Raw genomic sequence first — 19,290 nt, 5'->3', positions numbered from 1 at the left:
GCGGTTTATACTGAAAATACGACAAAATATACGTAAAATTTGTTTTTGGCACTCAGCCAAGTCTTTTTTGACACCGTGCCAACCGTTGTGCGATTACTGTGATTTTCGGATGTTTTTCAAAAAAAAACCGTCCGAAAAATTCTGGTAATTTCTCCTGAAACTTTCAAAAATTGAGTAACAAAAATCCTGATGTTTTTCTAATTTAGTACTAACAAACTCTAGTTTAGTCTCCTTGCAACATTCCTCATCTCTTTTCTTCTCCAAACTCTTCAAAAAATTTCCAAAATGAAGTATTTTTTTTTTCAATTGAACCTCCCCCCCCCCTTTCACTCCCTCCCCCACTTTTTCTTTTCATAATTCCAAAATTATTTATGAGCGAAATAGAGACATACATATATGTGTGTACACACGTTTTTCAGTTTCTCCGTTTTTCAACTTGAACCCAAATTTTTTTGTCATTTAGAATAAAAATATAGTTGAAAGTTGGTTCATTAGTACATTGTTCTTTTTCATCCAATTTAGGATTCCTTTTTTTGTTGCTTTTTCTTGTTCAAACCGACTAGGAGGGGGGGGACTACTTACTAACCCATTCCATTCATTTTTTATTTTTTGGCGGCTGAGAAACGGGTTGTGAGTAGTGCGTGTACTACACGGCATGTGACCTGAGCGTGTATATTTCGTGTTGGTCTTAAAAAGTGATTAATTTTTTTGGGGTAGGTCACAAGAAATGCTTTAACCAAAAAAACCTACAAACAGGCAGTCTTAAAAAGTTGTTTTTTCCAAAAAGTCGGAAAATGTTCAAAAAATTTTTTGAATTTTTCAGTACTGAATTTTCGGGACCTTTTTTTGGCAGTGATAGTCTGATTTTAAACATTTTCTCATAGTCAGACTTTAATTTAGTAGATTGAAATAATAGAGCTTTTTCGTGGATTTTTAGAACTTGAAGACAAATTCACTCTCTTGTAACTCAACAAAATAGGATATAATTAAACTTGTATCGCTATATTTATTTCAGTTAAATGTTGAAAATCAAGTTAGCCAGAAGAAAAACAAATAGATGACTCAATGATATTCCATTTCCATGATTTTCGAGAATTGGTTCCGGCTCTGACTCCTCAGTTAATGCTTTATTTCTTTCTTCCTCAGCCATTTTTCTGTAGTCAATAATTGGTTCTTGAGTTGGTCTGTAAAATTAACTCTATAAGAATCCGTGATTTAGTATAAAGTTTACATTTGCACGACACATAGGCCATCTTCATTGTAATATCCTTTATGGCACTTCGATCCAGCTGCCAACTGTGATTGAAAACTCGTATCAAATGTTGTGAAGTTTACTCTGAAATTATGCATGACTGAGATAGTATTCTGAGTGTCATTGAACTAACTTTGGTCCCAACAAGCAGATAATATAAGTTACTCCTTCCTCCTCTTTCCGTCCACAAGCAATGGTTTTTTGCAGAGGATTAAGAAATTCCAATCTGTCCATTGTGTCTTTGTCCGATAAAGTTTTGACAATGTGATCGTTTTTTGCGGTTCTATTCATTTCGAAAAAGCGAGTAACATCCGCTTTAATATGATAGATAGTATTGTCATATGTGTTTAGTGCTCCATATCTCCAAGTTTTCTTCGCTTGAGCCTTCACATCATCCATTCTGAGAGGCTCTAAAACTTCAGCAAGTTCATTACTCCAAGTCTGAAACATTTTATTTGTGAGAACATTATGTAGTTATTTCTCACCAATGCATGCATGTTGGGAACTCTGTACTCTTTCGCATAACGTCTTCTTATCTGATTGATATCACTCATGAAATCCGACTGACGTCCAAAATAAGATTCTTCTTCCGAATTAATTGCAACACAAACTCCACTATCATTTTTGTATCTTTTCTGACAATTTGATCCGGGAATTTCGTTTGATTTATGAGAATAATCGAACATAGTGAATTTTCCTCTGAAAAAGTTCAGTCGTACCTGATAGATATACTTTTAACCTACTCTGTCCCTAATAAACATATAAATCTATGAGTATTCGAATTTCGACTGCATGCAATAAACTTCTGGAGTGGATTCAGAAATTCAAGGCTATCCAGCGTTGAGTCAGAATTATTTCTGACGAATAATCGTTTCTCTACATCACTTTTTTTAAAGAAAGTGCTTAACTCGTTTTTGATGGATCCTTTGTTAGAAGTGTCTATATGCACATATCTCCATGTAACACAAGCACCCTTAAATCCATTATCCCTATCCATGTCCTTCAGGATTTTCAGAAGATCTTCACTCCAAATCTGAAAAAAATTATTTCGTGCAGTACTGAAAATGTCTCTTACCAATTGATGCACATTGGGGACATTGAATTTCTTTGAATACTCCTCTCTTATCTGGTTAACACTTTCGATTATATCTTCTGGGTGTCCATAATATGACTACTCTGTTTCATTATTTGGAACACATAACCCGTCCTTGTTCGTGTATCTCTTATGGCACTCAGATCCAGGAATGCTTGTAGATTGACCAGTTGAATCAAATATTGTGAATTTGCCTCTGAAGGCGATTTCATTTCAATTGGTTGCTTTTGTTCGGAATGCAACTCACTCAGTTCCTACCAGACACACTATGATGCTACTGTTACCTTCTGGTTTGCTAGTACATCCAATAAACCTTTGAAGAGGATTGAACAACTCCATCTTATCCATTGTATAATATCTACCGGCTTCAATAGCTTTTGTCACTTCTTTTGGAGTTTTTTTCAAAAAATTGTTCGCATATTTTTCAATATCAGACCATGCAGTATTATAAGATTTAAGAGAAGTGAATCGCCAATTTATACGGGATTTTGGCAATTTAGCACTCAAATCGAGAGGTGTCAGAATATTGACCAGATCCTCACTCCAAATCTGAAAACAATAGTTAACATTGAGTTATACGTTAAATTCTCTTACCAACTCGTGCATATTTGGTACTTTATAATCATCGACGTACTCTTGTCTCAAGGAGTTCAAATCGCCAATAAAGTTCTCAATTGTTGACTCCGATGAAACATCTTTGATTGCAACGAATGACAGAAACACGAGAAGCGATTGAATTAAATTCATCGTAGACAAGTTTCTGTCGATTTGTAAAATCGAAATAATTCTAGGGTGACTTTTTCTCTCATTGAACCACGTAGATTGAAAAAATAGATGCCCTCATTTTTTAGTTTATATATAAAAAACAAGGGCAGTGTCACGCCAGTGTGTAATTTTTTGAAATTTTTTTTGATGAAACGTGTCAGTTAAAAATGAATCTGTTCGGAAACATCTATTGGAAAAACGTCTATTGGTGGCCATGAATTCTCTACTATTTGGGTTTCTAGGCCGTCAAGTAGGAAAATGACAATTTTAAATGAATGTTTCACTAGTTTGAACCTCCCGCTTGAGAAAATTCACATTTTTTGAATTAAATTTGCAATTTTGCAACTTTTCTGCTTCAAAAACAACTTCCTCTTCCCCTTTTCTCCACCTACAGAAAAAAAAATCCGCCTAAAAGGCTGAAAATAAAAAAGATATACATATTATTATGATGATGAATAGGTTTTCCCTAGAAAAAAAAGACAGAAAAGGAGAAAAAACACGCCGCGCCGCCATTCTTCTCCCGCCCCGTAATCGGACACCTGTCACAATTTCTTTTATTTGTTTCCGTGATGTATTTCCATTTGTGTTCATTTCATCTATATATTTTTTTTTGCAGAATTCTTTCTGTTGGTCCGAGTGCAAAATGTGAGAAATGAGTTCGAGGGACAATAACCAAGAATATGCCATTTCTGCACTTCACACACTTTTTATTATTGTTTATTTGCAGGTTAGTGGTTTTATTTAAGATTATAAAAATGTTTGTGGAAAAAAAGTTTTAAAATTTTTGACTTTTTTCACTTTTTCATCGAAAATGTGAACTTTTTTTTCGATTTTTCAGAACTTCTTCTAATTATTAATGATAGTCAAAAATTTGACTTTTACGCGAAAAAATTCAAACAATTTCAAAAATATTCGGAAAAATCTGAGTTTTGGAGCCAATTATCCGGGCCTTCAAACCTCGAATTTTGTTAATTCATGTCAAAAACGCGCGAAAGGTGCCCCTGACTGTTAAAAATGTGTCATTTAGTGCATCAGGCACTGATTTTGTCAGTACTCTGTCCAGTACCCTGTCAAAAACGCGTCAAAGGTGCTCCAATCTGCTGGAGATGCTCAAAATAGTCAGTCAGACACAGGATTTTGTCAATTTTGTCATGAAAACGCGCCGAAGGTGCCCCAGCCTTAGAAATGCAATTTCGCCAATTTTGTCATGAAAACGCGCCAAAGGTGTCCCAGATTTTCGAAATTGCTCCGAATTCAGCACCCTGACTTTGAATTCTGTATCAACGGTGTGAAAAACGCGTCGAAGGTGCCCCAGACTGTTGAAAATGCTCCAGAGAAAGTACACCAGACATAGAATTTTGTCATTTTTTGAGTTTGAAACGAGTCAAAGGTGCCCCAGAATTCGATTTTTCTACTCGAAAATTGACAAAATGGGAAGAAGTTAGTCATTTTTCAGCAATATGTATATATTTTGAAAATTCCAGATTTTGAAAAAAAAAATTTCAGGAAATGGCGTGGATATCCGCACCACTTCTCATCAGTGCCAACGTCTTCCTTCACGCCTGTATCCGCCAATTTTCTGTTGGTAAGCCTATATTCCTACTCGCTCGGCACAGGTGTTACAACTGCGCTCCACCGAAATGCCCTTGAAAAATGACTCTTTTTCTCTGCGTCTCTCAATTTAGCTTCATCGGTTTCGGTAGAGCGCGGTTGTCAGATGCGTGTCGTGCTAATATCACTCCCCCGTTTTTTTCAGAATCCCTAGTCTATTCTGGCATTGTTTTTGCCTTCTTCCTGATCACTGGTACCGGCATCACCATTTCTTTATACCTGGCACATACCGTAGCCCTCCGGCATGTCCGACCCGGATACTTCTTGCCATATGCAGTCTTTAAGGCTTTCAGAATAGTCACATTGGCGATTGGTAAGTGTTTGGGTAGCCTAGAATCCGAAATGGTGGACTAGGATCCGACAAAATTCATTCTTACAGTATCCTTCGCCATTCTATTCTCGCCTACACTCATCAAAACGTATTTCTATGCTAGTATTTATGGACTGTTTGAAACTGTAGCAGGGGCAATCGCCCTGGAGGTAAGTGGCCTAGAAAAAAATTCTGGTGAAAGTTAGGCCATCACTTTCTAGGTCACCATCCGCTGCATCCGGGAAACCAAACGGATCCGAAGTGGACGCCGTCGTCAGACCCGTGCCGACGCGAACCTCCCGCCAAATATTGTCTCGAAGAGCACACTAATTCCGGAAAATTGAAAAAATTATTTCTTGAAAATTATTGATTGATTTGTTGAATACGGGTAGCTCATTTTATTGAGAATGAAGAAATTTCACTTTTTCGACTTTTTGCCTGGTTTGCCCGGTTTCTTCTTGCTCTTCTTATCAGCCGACAATAATTTCGAGTCGAATTTTTTCACAAAATCCGTGGTGACCTGATCGATTCCAAAGAGATCGGCACACAGCTTGATGGGCTTCTTCATGCAGTTCTCGTACTCGTCGCAGATCTGAAAATTGGAAATTTCTAGATTGAAAAGATCCAAAAATTGTGCGCACCTCCTTATCAGTTATTCCAGTCCGTTCGTTTGCAATCACGGCGAGAACAGAGGGTTCGAGAACTCGTTTCTTCAGAATTTGTCCGGCATTTTGCATGTTTTCCACGGCGTAGAGGAGGGACTTGTTGAGCTGAAAAAAATGAAAAAAATGAAAAAATAGGAATTCGACAAGACTGGACTTTGAAGCTTAGCCACGCCCACTTAAAGATTTTTTATGAGATTTTTATTTTGGAATCAGAATCTAAAGAAAATTCTAAGTTTGGTGGTACCAAAATTATTGAGGAATCGGATTCAGATGACCCCGAAAAGTGACGTCAAAAATTGGTCATTTTTGAGATTTTTGAAAATATCGAGTTTCCGACTTTGCCGCTAAGCCACGCCCACCAAAAGAAGTTTTTTGGGGGTTTTCATCAGGATTCTAATTTTAGAGAAGATTATGAATCTGTTACTGTTAAAATCTTTGGGGCATCAGATTCAGATGACCCCGAAAAACGGCGTCAAAAATTGGTCGTTTTTGAGATTTTTTGAAATTTTTTAGCCACGCCCACCGAAACCATTTTTTGGGATTTTTCTGGAAAAAATCTGGTTTTGCAACGTTTTGGTTTTGAAATGACCAGTTCCTTAGCCGCCCAGAATCTTTTTTTGTTCAAAAAATATAACCAGTAAGATAGATGTTGTAAAAATAAGAGCTCATTCACAAAATTACAAAATTTCAGCCAATTTTCACGCTAACAAGTTTTTTTTTCACAAAATTCTTTTTTCGTTATTCTCACCGTACCTTCGACAAAAAAATCATTCTGATAGCAATTGCAGTCGCCACTGCAATCGTCGACAAGACTCCACTGACACCCGTTATCATCATCACTTTCATAGCGTAAGAGTGGTGTTCATCTGAAAGGGAAATTTTGGAAATTTTGACACCCAAAAAAGTTTTGAAAACCCAGTGCTATCCCTAATAAGAACTGCGAGAATAAGGACCGGTTCGAATTTTGAAAGTGAAGTTTTTGTCAGTGTACAGAGCTACACTGACCAAAGTTGGTCATTGTAATTATGTACACTGACCAAAATTTAAGTAAGAGATGAGGAATCGTCATTTTAAAGCAAATTGACCTTCGGGCTGTTCTCAACACTAAAAAAAACTCACCAGAAAACGGCATCGCTCGAGATTGATAAATCAAAAATGATTTTTTCTTTCCGACTGATAAAATCAAAAATCAACAGAATGAGAAAAATGGAATGCCACGTAGATTAAAGGTGCATATTTTTATGAATGCCACAAGAATGTTTTGTAAAAAGAAAGTTTCTAAGGCCACGCTGAAATTATAATACTCAGAGAAATTATTCAAATTCAAAACCATGCAAATGTTGCCTAATTTTTCAATTATTTTCTTCGTTCAGTTTCCGAGTGTCAGGGTTTTGGAAGGAATTTTAGAATGTCCCAAAGCCACTAACATTCTCCAGCTGGTGGCCTAGTTTTCCACTTCGATTGGTTTCTAGGCCATCTTTTTTCTTGACAAAACTAGTCAAAGTTTTAAATAAAAATGGCTGATCATGGCCTAAATTTTTAAAAATAATTTTTTTAACTTGTGTCCCAAAATTTGGTATGTATACCAAACAGGTTACGTGCTACATTTTTGTAATTGTTAACTTTTTGGTAGGTGGACTCCCTGAAGACTTATGAATGTTTGAAGTTTTTGTCAGTGTACAGAGTTACACTGACAAAAACCAAAGTTGGTCACTGTAATTACACTGACCAAAACTCAAAGTTTTAATTAAAAATGGCTGATCATGGCATAATATTTTTGTTTTGTCGGTTCCTAGGCCCCAATTTTAAAGTTGTTTTCATTATGCTTATCCATCTGAAAATCTCCCATAGGAATCATTGAATAGCATATTTTTGTGTTACCTTTTTCTCCTTCCCTCCATTTCTCATTTCCAATTTTTTATTACTATTTTTTTTCTAGTCATGGTCTTACTTCCCACCTCTCGAATGTTTCCTGGTCTCTTTTCTTGTCTTCCTTGAGAAGGGGGACCAAGAAGTGGTTAAGACTGGGAAAAACGAGGGGGATTAGGGGAACTCGGACGGACAGGACGGGAAAAAATAGAAGAGGAGTGTCCTAATGACTAATCGACTATTTTTCACTTTTCTTTTTTTCCTGCTTGTCGAGTTTCAAGGGTGTTCAAAATATGCGCGGAAAAGTTTTTCAAAAAAAATAGTAGATGACCTAGAACAGGATTTTGTCGGGTTCTAGGCCATATCGTTTTCCCACTTAAAATGCGGCTTGAGTGCCTGGCGCACCTTTTTCGCGTTTTGAGCTAAAGTATTCCGATTTTCTGCCGATTTTTCGACATTTTAACCCAATCTGGCGCACCTATGACGCGTTTCAGCCTGAATTATATAAATTTTCGTCTTTTTCAATCAAATTTTCACCATTCTCATCTGACTCTGGCGCACTTTTGACGCATTTTGATCCTTATTTTTTCTATTTTTCGGAAATTTGCAAGTATGCGCGAAACATGGCCTAGATTTTAATACTCGTCGAATTCTAGGTCACCGACTTGGAAGTTACTAACCTAGGGAGATTGAGAAATGGTGGGATGCCCCCGTGCCCCAAAATTTGGTATGTATACCAAAAAGGTTACGTGCTACATTTTTGTAGTTGACAACTTTTTGGTAAGTTCACTCTCTGAAGACTTATGAGTGATTGAAGTTTTTGTCAGTGTACAGGGGTATACTGACCAAGGGTGGTCGTTGTTATTACACTGACCAAAATTTGAATTAAAGCTCCCTTTTTCTTCTTGATAGAAATGCATTCTGAGGACATATAGGCGATCAAACTTTTGAAAATTTTGAAAATTTTCAGTTTTTGTCAGTGTACAAAGTTACACTGACCAAAGTTTGTCATTGTGATTTCACTGACCAACATTTTAGTAAAATTTCCCTTTTTCTTCTGAAAAATAAATACAAAATAAATACTTGGGCCCTCAAAACCCTTACCTGCCCCTGCAATTTCCACCTCATTTTCCATTTTCCCATTGTTTTTAAAAACCTCTCATTTCAAAGTCCCATTTCTTCAAGAAGAAAGGTTCCATTTCAAAAAAGAAAAAAGAGATGTTTGTTTACCTTTCCCCCTCTTCCGGAACACGGGCTCCGCAGAGCCCCCCTCCCAACTTTACACTCACAAAATGTCTTCCTCTATCTTCTCATACATCTGTCGTCATCATTCGAGGGGCACCACAAAATTTTTATCGAGTTTCCGCAGTGCTTCTAATCTAGTTTCGTTTTTATAGGACAGAAATATCAGTGGCTTAGGTTTTTGAACTCAAAAATCTGAGAATTTTCAAAATTTTGACAGTTTCCGTATCCAAAAGTTGGCTTAGAGTCCTCCGGATGTATTTCTATCTTAATTACAGAATTAAAACATGTTAATTACTTACCTAAATTAAAAATACTGAGATCCATTTTGAGACATGCTTAAATTTTGGTCAGTGTAATTACAATGACCAACCTTTGTCAGTGTAACTCCGTACACTAACAAAAGCTTCCATCATTCATAAGTCTTCAGAGAATGCACTTACCAAAAAGTTGTAAACTACAAAAATGTGTCACGTAACCTATTTGGTATACATACCAAATTTTGGGACATCCCACTCCTCCGTAATGAATCAATCTCCCTAGGTCAGTTACTTCCAAGTCGGTGGCCTAGGATTTGACGAGCCTTCAAATCTAGGCCAGGGAAATCTAGGCGGGATCCAAGCTTTTCTACAGGCAAAAACTCATAAGATGACGAATTTTTCATTTTTTATTGAAAATACCGTAAATACTGTATTATAACGGCACCTGTAATAGAACGGCACCTGTATTATAACGGCACCCCACCTCTACTCAGAATCCATAAAAATGTTTATCAGGGGGTTTTTTCTCGGTTCTGATTAGAAGCAACGTGTCTGGTCACTTCTAGATCAGCAAATAGAACATCCAAAAAAGTTTTTTCGTTAAATTTTAATGAGTTTCTGAAACCAAAAAATTTCTCTCGGAGGCAGTTGAAAAATATAACGGCATGCCGTTATAATACAGTATTTACGGTAAGTTCTTCTTCCAAAAGTGCAAAAAATGGGTAAGTGTCTGGAGAGGGCGGAGCCTAAATATGAAAGATTTGTCTAATTTTTTTTGTTCCGGATTCTGGAAAAAGAAATTTGGCCACCAGTAAGCGTCTAAGATCTTATACTCCCAAGTTCTAAACTTCAAAAACCACATTTCTATAGAAAAAACAATGAATTCTTTTGAAAAAGGTGTCCTCCATCCATTTCTGAAGACCTTCCCCGCCCTTCCCTCCAAAAACGAAACTTTTTCTCACAATTCCTGAATTTCATCTTTCTGTGAAAAAGGGGATGGGAAGGGGGGTGGGAGGCCCAAATTCAATTCGCATCTCATTTTTGATGCGAATTTTATTTTCGACGAGGAGTTTTGCCACTTTTCCACTCTTTTTTGGCACTTTTTATGAAATGTTGGGAACCAGGATGACATTTGCGACATTTGGAGACTAGGTTTTTAGTAACGATCGGTTTTAAAATATCTGGTGGCCTAGTTTTCATAGGATGTCGGATCTTAGGCCACCATCTTTACGGAATAAGCTGTCATTCCTAGAATCCTTGGCCACCGTCCCTGATGACCTAACTTTCCCCAATTGACGGATACTAGGTCACGCCGATCACCCGTAATCCTAACCTTTGAAACCCCAGAACCCCAAAATTTTCCCATCCCCTTAAAGTTCTTATTTCCTAATCCGGAACAAAAAAATCTTTCATATTTAGGCTCCACCCTCTCTAGACACTTACCTATTTTTTCGCACTTTCGGTAGAAGAACATATTTTCAAGAGAAAATGAAAAATTCGTCATCTTATGAGTTTTTTTTCTGCAGATAAAGCTTAGTAGCAAACCGTGGCCTAGGTTTTGAGACTAGCCGGATACTAGGCCACCGACTTGGAATTAACTGACCTAGGTGTCCCAAAATTTGGTATGTATACCCAATAGGTTACGTGCTACATTTTTGTAGTTGACAACTTTTTGGTAAGTGCACTCTCTGAAGACTTATGAATGGTTGAAGATTTTGTCAGTGTAATTAGGTACACTGACAAAGATTTGTCATTGTAATTACACTGACCAAAATTTAAGTAAAATTTTGTTTCGCAAAAGTTTTCTTAAAATCATTCCCAGTATTTTTAGTTTTGGTGAGTAATTAGCTTACATTTTGATAAAACTGCATTCTGAGGAGCAGAACTCTAGTATTTTGGACAGTGTAATCACAATGACCAACCTTTGTCAGTGTAGCTCTGTACACTCACCAAGGTATGGGCGGTCAAGCTCTACTCTACTAACTTTTGGATATTGAAACTGTCAAAATTTGAAATTTAAAAAAGTTTTTTGTCTTTAAAGTTCCAGATTTTTCTAGCCGAACCATATCCCCCAGACATCAGACACACACATCGTTTTTTGTTTTCTTCGTTTCTTTTTTCGTAAAAGCAATAAAGCATCCGAAAAAAGATAAAATTTCCGTGCTTTTTCTCAGCGGTCTCTCTATCTCTGCCTCCCTCGAAAAAAAAAGAAACTTATGGAAAAACTCGTAAGCAGTCCCCCCCCCTCCTCGACCCCCTCCATCCCCCCAAAGGACCACTGAAGAGATAGATGAAGATAAAAAGTGTGAAAATTTCTCCCCCCCCCCCCCTTCCATTCTTCATATTTCTTGTTTTGTTTTTGGTTTTGGTTCTTGTTGGTTTACTACGTTTTTGTGGTTTTAAAGGGAAGAAAGAGAATAGTTTAGTAGGCTGAAAATTGAGATGAATTCGGTCCCTTGACACAGGTATATATCTGTGAAACTATCAAAAATGTGACTGTAATTTTAAAATGATATTATTTTTTTGTAGACTAATGTTGTAGTTTCCAGATCCCTAAAGAGAGAAATTTTGAACGTAATTTTGGCATTTTTAAGATAATTTTTTTGAATTTTTTCCGAAAATGTTGAATTTTTGACTATTCTTCAGAACTCAAAACGCTAGTTACCCATCAAGAAATTGGATTTTTTGGTGTCAAATTTTTTTTAAATTGAAAAGTTTGGTTGAAAAATAGAAACTTTCTTTTTGAAGCAGGACCGATGGTGATCCCGGATATTTGCCGCCAAAATTCAGAATTCAAATTTTTCCGCGAAAAAGTCAAACTTTTTTTTTACTACAATTCAGAAATAGAAGGAATTCTGAAAACCATCAGAAAAATGGCCAAAAAATTGGAAAAATTTGCCATTTTCGGATTTTTTCTCAAACTTTCAAATTGTGTCACAGTGATCCTAATGTTCTCAAGCTGTTATTTGTAAAAGTTCTTCATTTCTCTAGAACGTTACATAATCCCTGTAAACTCTTTCACCTCTCAGTGATACCCATATGCATAATCCCTCTATTGTCTGTTGCCTTTTCCGGTTTGTAATTAGCTAGTACGGAAACCTATTTTTTTGAAATTTCAACTTTAATAAACTGAAATTAGTCGGCTTTGACAACCTGTAACTTTCAAGATAGTGTCGCTACAAAAAAAAGATCAACTACAAAAATGATGTGCTATTTCTGCTCTGTACAGCCCATATAAAATTGAGTATATCCGACAATCAGGTGGCACCAAAATACACTGTCAAAGTCACAATCTTTCCCTCAGCCACTGATACTGATATGCAAACTTTTATCATTATGCAAAAATGCATATTACACGCTCCCTCTCCTGCCCACTGCCTCTTCCTGCCGTCCCCCTTCTAAGTGTCTAGCTTTTCTGCTTATGCTGTCCCCTTCTCTATATGAATTCCAGCCGACCACGTAGCTCAACTGGTAGAGCGCCAGACGAACAGTCTGGTTATCGGGGGTCGGGCGGCGAGGGCGATATAGTATCGTAAGTTGATCCTGTGTCGGTGATGCTCGTTGGAATGTCAGTAGCACAGATATTGTTCTTGACGTAAATTTTGGGATTTTTGGGACAGGTTGTTTTCATGACAGCCTTAGGAGTCAAGTTTCAATTTTGCGGTTGACTATTTCTTCTACGAGACGTTGCTGGAAAGTTAGTTATTTTTCATATTTAGGCTCCGCCCCCTCCAGACATTTAACCCATTTCTTTGCACTTCCGGAAGAAGAACTTATTTTCTCGAGAAAATGCAAAATTCGTCATCTTATGAGTTTTTGTCTGTAGAAAACCTTAGGAGGCTTTAATCCTGGCCTAGATTCCCCTGGCCTAGATTTTAAGACTCGTCGAATCCTAGGCCACCGACTTGAAAGTAGCTAACCTAGGGAGATTGATTCATTACGGGGAAGTGGGATGTCCCAAAATTTGGTAGGTATACCAAATAGGCTACGTGCTACATTTTTGTAGTTGACGACTTTTTGGTAGGTGGACTCTCTGAAGACTTATGGATGATTGAAGTTTTTGTCAGAGTAAAGAGCTACACTGACAAAGATTCAAGTTATTAGGCTGTCCCATAAGTTTTCGAACATTATTGAAATCAAAATTATTCAAAGCCAGAATATTACAAAAATCAAACATAGTGACCACCTTTATCCACGACTGTTTGCCATTTAGTAGGTAGATATTCAATACCTTTCCGCCAAAACTCAGGCTGCTTCGAGTCAAAATACTTTTTCACCCATTTTTCGACCTCTGACTTTGTTTTGAAGTCCTAGCCTACAAGGGATCGATGCATGTCGCTGAACAGATGGTAATCCGAAGGAGCGAGGTCAGGGCTGTACGGAGGATGAGTAAGGACTGTCCAGTGCAATGTAGCCAGGAGAGACTTGATCGTCTTTGCGGTGTGTGGTTTTGCGTTGTCATGGAGGTAGTGGACTCTGTGACCGTGTAGAGGGGAGGTTTTCAGTTTGGACTTCATTTTCTGTAATTGAGAAGAATAGTAGTCGGCGGTGATAGTTTTTCCCTCGGGAAGCAGTTCCCAATAAAGCAGTCCATGAACAGACCACCAGACGGAGAGCAATATTTTCTTAAGGTTAAATTCCTGTTTGATGACATCCTCTGGCTGTTTATCAGCATCAACCCACTGTGCTCTCCTGTGGTGGTTTTCGTATAAGACCCACTTCTCGTCCGACGTAACCAAATGATCCAGCCAGTTGAAATTAGGATGGAGGGTTAGAAGTTTCAGTGACATGTCTACTTGGCGCTCAAGGTCAAAGTTAGACAATTTGTGTGGTATCCATCTTCCCTTTTTTTTAACTTGCCAAGAGCTCTCAGTCCTCTTTCTACCGCAGAGTGAGTAGAGCCCATTATTGTTGCCAGTTCACGAATGAATTGAAATTGGTCACTTTCCACTTCCTCCCGTAGCTTGTCAATGTCCAACTCCACTGGTCTTCCAGAACGTGCTTCTTCGGCCAAAGAAAAATCATTATTTTTGAAACAATGAACCCAATGGCTAATTGTTTGCCGTTGGGGGCATTATCCTTTTAAACTTCAACCATACGTTCTTCAATCTCAGTGATTTTGGAGTTAGATAGAAACAAAAATAAAATGACATGACGAATATGAAGTCAGTCGGGGACAAAGATTGGTGCCGCGTTCATTGAGAGAAGGCAGCCAGAAGAAATGAATGATATTGTCAATACACCCGACGTCTTATATAATGGAAAACATGCACTATTTGGTTTGATTCTTGCTCTCTGTCCTAAAGCAGAATAACAAAACTATGTTCGAAAACTTTTGGGACAACCTAATATCTTAAAATCCATTCCAGTATTTTTAGCTTTGTTGAGTATTCAAATAGGTTCTAATTTCATAATTAGCTTACATTTTGATAGAAATGCATTCTGAGGAGATATGGGCGGTCAAACTTTAAAAATTTTGTATATTTTCAGTTTTTGTCAGTGTACAGAGCTACACTGACCAGGGTTGGTCATTGTAATTACACTGACCAAAATTTGAGGAAATCTTTTTTTTATTTTAATAGTTATCGTTTTCGTCTGAAACCAATTATTACAATACTTCAGCCTTGGGCTCTCAGAATATTAACCTGCCTGCAACTTCCGTCAAACGGATTATGACACCGTGACATATTCGCAAAATTTGTATTTTTACTAAAATCTTTTTTTTAAAGTATGTTTTTTTTTTTCAAATTCGGGTGGTCCTAAAATGTTTATTTGGTTATTTATATTCTTCCATTTTCTTTGGCACTGACACTTTACTTCTGCTCCTTTTTGCTTCTGCTCCTTATTTTCTTCTCCTCCTCCGCCCGTTTTTATTTTTTGGCAGAAAACGGAGCATCTGCTGCTGAAAAACAAACTTTTTAGTTGGTTTTTCTGCTTTTTTTAGTAGTCATTTCTTTTTGGTTTTTTTTTGAGAAAAAAGAAGGAGGAGGAAATGAAAATGGGGGAGGAGAAGGCGTATTCTTCTTTTTTGGAAATTTGAGATATGAAGTTTTTCGGATTATTATGTGCTTTTCTTTGTTTGTGCATTTGTTTTCTTTGGAGAATTTAAAAAACAAAATTTTAAGAATAAAATTTTAAATTGCAGCCAAAAAATGCGGCTTCCTCCGTTTTTCTACACATCACTCCTCCCTCTGTTCACTATGGCTTTCGAAATTCACCCCAAGGAAGAGTTAAGGTAAATAAAACGTGTTTTTTTGATCTACCAAAAAGTTTTTCATTTCAGGAAATGCTTCTCTTGCTCCGTGTTCACATTCATCAACTCTAAACTCGTCTGTGCGAATCCATCGTTTTGCTTCTCAGATTTTTGCTATTCTTGTGAGTTTTTTGGGAGATTTAGGGGAGTGGAGGGGTCTTGAGCTTCATTTTGATATCAAAATTGACCAGATTTTTGAGTTTTGGGCTCCGTGAGCACACCATCACATATTCAGAAGGTGGGCGTGGCTATACTCATTTGAAAGTTTCTGGCGTTTCATAAATAAAAATTAAGCTGAAAAAATCAGGTCTCAAAATTTTGGGAATTAAAATCTTTTTGTCAGTGTAATTACAATGACAAACTATAAGCAGTGTAGCTCTGTACACTGACAAAAACTTCAAACTTTTGAAATTTTTCTGTTGAAAAAAACTGTCTCTAAATTTAGTCGATTTAATTACTATCATACAGTGTGAGACCTAGAACCCGACACACTTGGTAAATTAGGTCATTAGGTATAACAAATAGTTTTTGTGCTACATTTTTGTCAGTATAAGTACAATGACCAACCTTGGTCAGTGTAGCTACGTACACTGACAACAATTTTAATCATTCATAAGTCTTCAGAGAATGCACTTACCAAAAAATTGACAACTACAAAAATGTAGCACGTAACCTATTTGGTATACATATCAAATTTTGGGACACGGGGACATCCTACTTCCCCGTAACGTCACTCCAAAAATCACAAAATCTCATCTCTCGTTTTCTCCAGACCTCCTCTCCGATGGTCGCTCAATGTTCCTTTCCGGATGTGCAGAAGATGTATCTGACTACAGTATACGGTACGGTACGTATACAGTAACCTAACCCACGCAAGAAATTCCAGCGCCTACGACGACCACCTAATGTGTCATACGCGTGGAGCCGTCGGTCTGTGTGTCTGTTCGAGTGCGCAGCCAAGTTGTCACGATTTGTGGCCGACATCGAGGAATTCGACGACGGGTGGACCGCGGAATATGACCACTCATATCAGATGGGTCGATACGGATGTCAATCAGATTAATGCGATTTCTCATGTAAGTTTTAGTAGGGGTTGGGGGAGGAAGAGTATTCTATGAAAATGAAAAAGTACGGATTTGAAATTTTTTTTTAAACAAGATAATTTTATGTTTGGGGCCAAATTTAACGATTTTCTGCCGATCTGGCAACATTTCTTTGTCTATCTTGTCAAAGAGCGTCTGGTGTGTCTTTGACGCGTTTTGAGCTAAACATTTCTCAATTTTCATCTGTTTCAACCTATTTTTACCGCTTTCCGCCAAACTGGCGCACCTTTGCCGCGTTTTGAGCAAAAATATTCCGATTTTTCGATTTTTCACCAGTTGTACTCGATCTGGTATGCCTTTGACGCGTTTTTAGACAAAAGTGTTTAATATTTATGTTTAATTTTTCACCGTTTTTGGCTGATAAAGAAAGTTATAGATTTTCAAAAAAAGTTTTTAAAAAATTTGAAGCTAACACGACCAGTTTAGCTCTCAAAGTTTGTCGTTAGGATTCAGAAATTATAAACATGTCTGTAATTTGAAATTTTTAATTTTAGAGCATTTTTCGGGCTCACGGAGCACCAAAAGTTAGCTTGTATCTCAGTTGTTAGTTATTTTAGACTAAATTTAAAAATTGCCTCGATTTGAGAAACTCGGAAAGATAGAACTGCGACAAAACAATATAGAACTGACTAAAATGGTACTGCGACGAAATGGAACTGCAACAAAATAGAATTGCTACAAAGCTCGATTGGAGCGCGTTTGCTTTCTTGACTTTTCAGAACAATTAGAACCGATGTTCAAGGAGAAAAGGCGACTAAAACACATGTTTCATAGAGATAAAGTCTCTGTCTATTTAATAGTCAACAAAAAACCGAATAAAATAACATTCGATCAGCCTAATAAGCATTCTCAAAACCAGTGGTGGAGTTCTATTTCGTAGCAGTTCTAACTTTCACTGTTCCATTTTGTAACAGTTATATTTCGTAGCAGTTCTAACTTTTGAGCTCTTAAATTAAAAGCGCTCCACTAGACTTGGAGACAAATTCAGAATTTAATTTTTTCTCCTTGCAACTATGCTCAGTAAAATGTCACTGTGTCCATTAATTTCAAAAATGAACGCTTCATTCAATTCATCAGTACAGTACACTTCATTCAGCAATTCTCATTTCCATCACAAATATGAATTTCCACTTGATAACAGTCCTCCAGTTGTTCTCTTTCCTTCCTCTCCGGTAGAAGTCTTTCCAGTTTTCATTGGTTTCGCACCACCATCCACCTTCTCCAACTCCTCTAGCGCAGCCACCACATACTGCTCCTCTCTTTCTTTATAACCTCCTATTCCTATATCTTTATTCCTTCTTCTGATGAGACAAATGACCGTCGCGATCATAACGGTAATGGTAATCAAACATGCGACTACGGTGCAAAGCATGAAGAACCAGCTCTGAAAAAACATTTAGTTAGAAAAAATTGGAATACGCTTTTTTGCGATAAGGCCAGGACTACCAATGCAGCCGCGCTCTATTCACAAGAGGGGTACATTTTTTGCGTTACGCTGAATATTCGAACTTGTGAGCTTACTATACCGTCTATATAAATTCGAATGTTTACGGTGACGCAAAAAATATATCATTCTTGTCAATAGAGCGCGGATGCTTCGGTAGCCCTGGCCTCATCGTGTTACGTACCTGATGGTAAAACGAACAATAGTCGACAGTTTCACAACACAGTTTATATGAGCTCTTGTTTTTGTCTCCACTTTTGTAATCCTCTGAATGGGGGACTGAAACAAAATAATACTGAACTGATAAAACACAGAATGTTAGCTGCAAACAACAACTTACAATATTTGCAGATATAATCCACTTCTTCTTTAATGGCCTTCTTTTGTTCTTCACTTCCACTCTTTAAAATTTTTATAAGTTCATTGTGAACCTGGTCTTTTGATTGAGGAGGCCTCCCAGAACCACTGAATGCCATTTGAAAAGTTGGAACTGAAAACTTTTCAGAGGAAATGATTGAATGACACGATGATTAAAATGAGAGGTCACGGGGTGGATAATCTGAAAAGGCATTGCGTGACCTTCAGTAATTCAATTTCGGAATAAAAGTAAAAACAAATACAACTTCTCTCCGTTCATCATGTCCCAAAACAATCAAATCGGAATGCTGCCAACTATCATGGAACTGGATATTACACAATTTCTACATGATATAATGGACTACATAAATATATTTTCAGCATGAGAAAAAGCCGGACACTTTTTCTGACAACATATTCTTGTAACTTGATTTATTTAGAAGCTAGACGGAATTTGAATACAGATTCAGAATCCTGATCATTTCTGCTTTCTAATGATACAATTTTCAAGTAAAATAAATTCCAATAGAGCACACTTGCTGTGGTAGAAACATGGATATTTCTTAAACTTCATCTTCCATTATTTCCAGAGAGTAACCGGTTTCTCCGCCGACTACGCCCGCAATCGTGTCGGTCAAATGCGCGTCGAGCACTTCCCCGAGCAATTCCCTGGATCCCCGGTGTCAGTGGCCAATGGATTACTGTATTTTGTAGTTTATCTAGTTACCGTACTCATTTACTTTTTCTGAAACTTCTCTAAATTTTTTTGTGCTACTTTTCATGTAAAACGGGCCCTGCGCATTTTCTTTTTTCGATAAATTTTTGGTTTAGAATTTACGAGATTTCCTTTTCTGTCTGTCCATACATTTATCTTCAGATTTACGACCTTGCTTTATGTATCTTTTTGGTGAAGCTTCTTGTCGGAGGCGGGGTAAAAAGGAGACACTAAAATTTTATGTCATTTTTTGAGATTGTCCCCCCTTCCCCTTTTTCTTTTGAGATGGTTAGTCAGTTTTGGAGAAACGTATACTAATTCGATGATTCGATTTGTCTAGTGAAATAGTTC

General features: G+C 37.3%; 5 protein-coding genes across 5 annotated transcripts; 2 read left to right on the top strand and 3 right to left on the bottom strand.

The window, feature by feature from the left end:
- Positions 1–1,015: 1,015 nt before the first annotated feature.
- GCK72_007593 (uncharacterized protein) lies at positions 1,016–3,092 on the bottom strand (the record flags this gene model as incomplete). The annotated part of the gene is made up of 8 exons (XM_053726318.1): positions 1,016–1,184; positions 1,232–1,336; positions 1,386–1,693; positions 1,738–1,951; positions 1,996–2,285; positions 2,328–2,404; positions 2,630–2,894; positions 2,940–3,092. 8 exons carry the CDS (start codon positions 3,090–3,092, stop codon positions 1,016–1,018), a joined length of 1,581 nt encoding a protein of 526 aa, XP_053590512.1.
- Positions 3,093–4,619: 1,527 nt separating this feature from the next.
- On the top strand, positions 4,620–5,375 carry GCK72_007592 (uncharacterized protein; the record flags this gene model as incomplete). The annotated part of the gene is made up of 4 exons (XM_003107084.2): positions 4,620–4,695; positions 4,867–5,034; positions 5,101–5,201; positions 5,253–5,375. The coding sequence occupies 4 exons, from the start codon at positions 4,620–4,622 to the stop codon at positions 5,373–5,375; spliced, it is 468 nt and encodes a 155-aa protein (XP_003107132.2).
- A 74-nt stretch (positions 5,376–5,449) lies between these two features.
- Positions 5,450–6,542, bottom strand: GCK72_007591 (uncharacterized protein; the record flags this gene model as incomplete). Its single annotated transcript, XM_003107262.2, has 3 exons — positions 5,450–5,623; positions 5,673–5,801; positions 6,450–6,542. 3 exons carry the CDS (start codon positions 6,540–6,542, stop codon positions 5,450–5,452), a joined length of 396 nt encoding a protein of 131 aa, XP_003107310.2.
- An 8,677-nt stretch (positions 6,543–15,219) lies between these two features.
- GCK72_007589 (uncharacterized protein) lies at positions 15,220–18,973 on the top strand (the record flags this gene model as incomplete). The annotated part of the gene is made up of 5 exons (XM_003107195.2): positions 15,220–15,302; positions 15,351–15,442; positions 16,093–16,162; positions 16,207–16,396; positions 18,815–18,973. The coding sequence occupies 5 exons, from the start codon at positions 15,220–15,222 to the stop codon at positions 18,971–18,973; spliced, it is 594 nt and encodes a 197-aa protein (XP_003107243.2).
- On the bottom strand, positions 17,535–18,343 carry GCK72_007590 (uncharacterized protein; the record flags this gene model as incomplete). Its single annotated transcript, XM_053726317.1, has 3 exons — positions 17,535–17,807; positions 18,052–18,146; positions 18,208–18,343. The coding sequence occupies 3 exons, from the start codon at positions 18,341–18,343 to the stop codon at positions 17,535–17,537; spliced, it is 504 nt and encodes a 167-aa protein (XP_053590511.1).
- Positions 18,974–19,290: the final 317 nt, after the last annotated feature.

The sequence above is a fragment of the Caenorhabditis remanei genome, chromosome II, assembly GCF_010183535.1.
Source record: "Caenorhabditis remanei strain PX506 chromosome II, whole genome shotgun sequence".
In the NCBI taxonomy this organism is placed as follows: Eukaryota; Metazoa; Nematoda; class Chromadorea; order Rhabditida; family Rhabditidae; genus Caenorhabditis; species Caenorhabditis remanei.
This window is presented reverse-complemented; position numbering and strand designations above follow the sequence as displayed.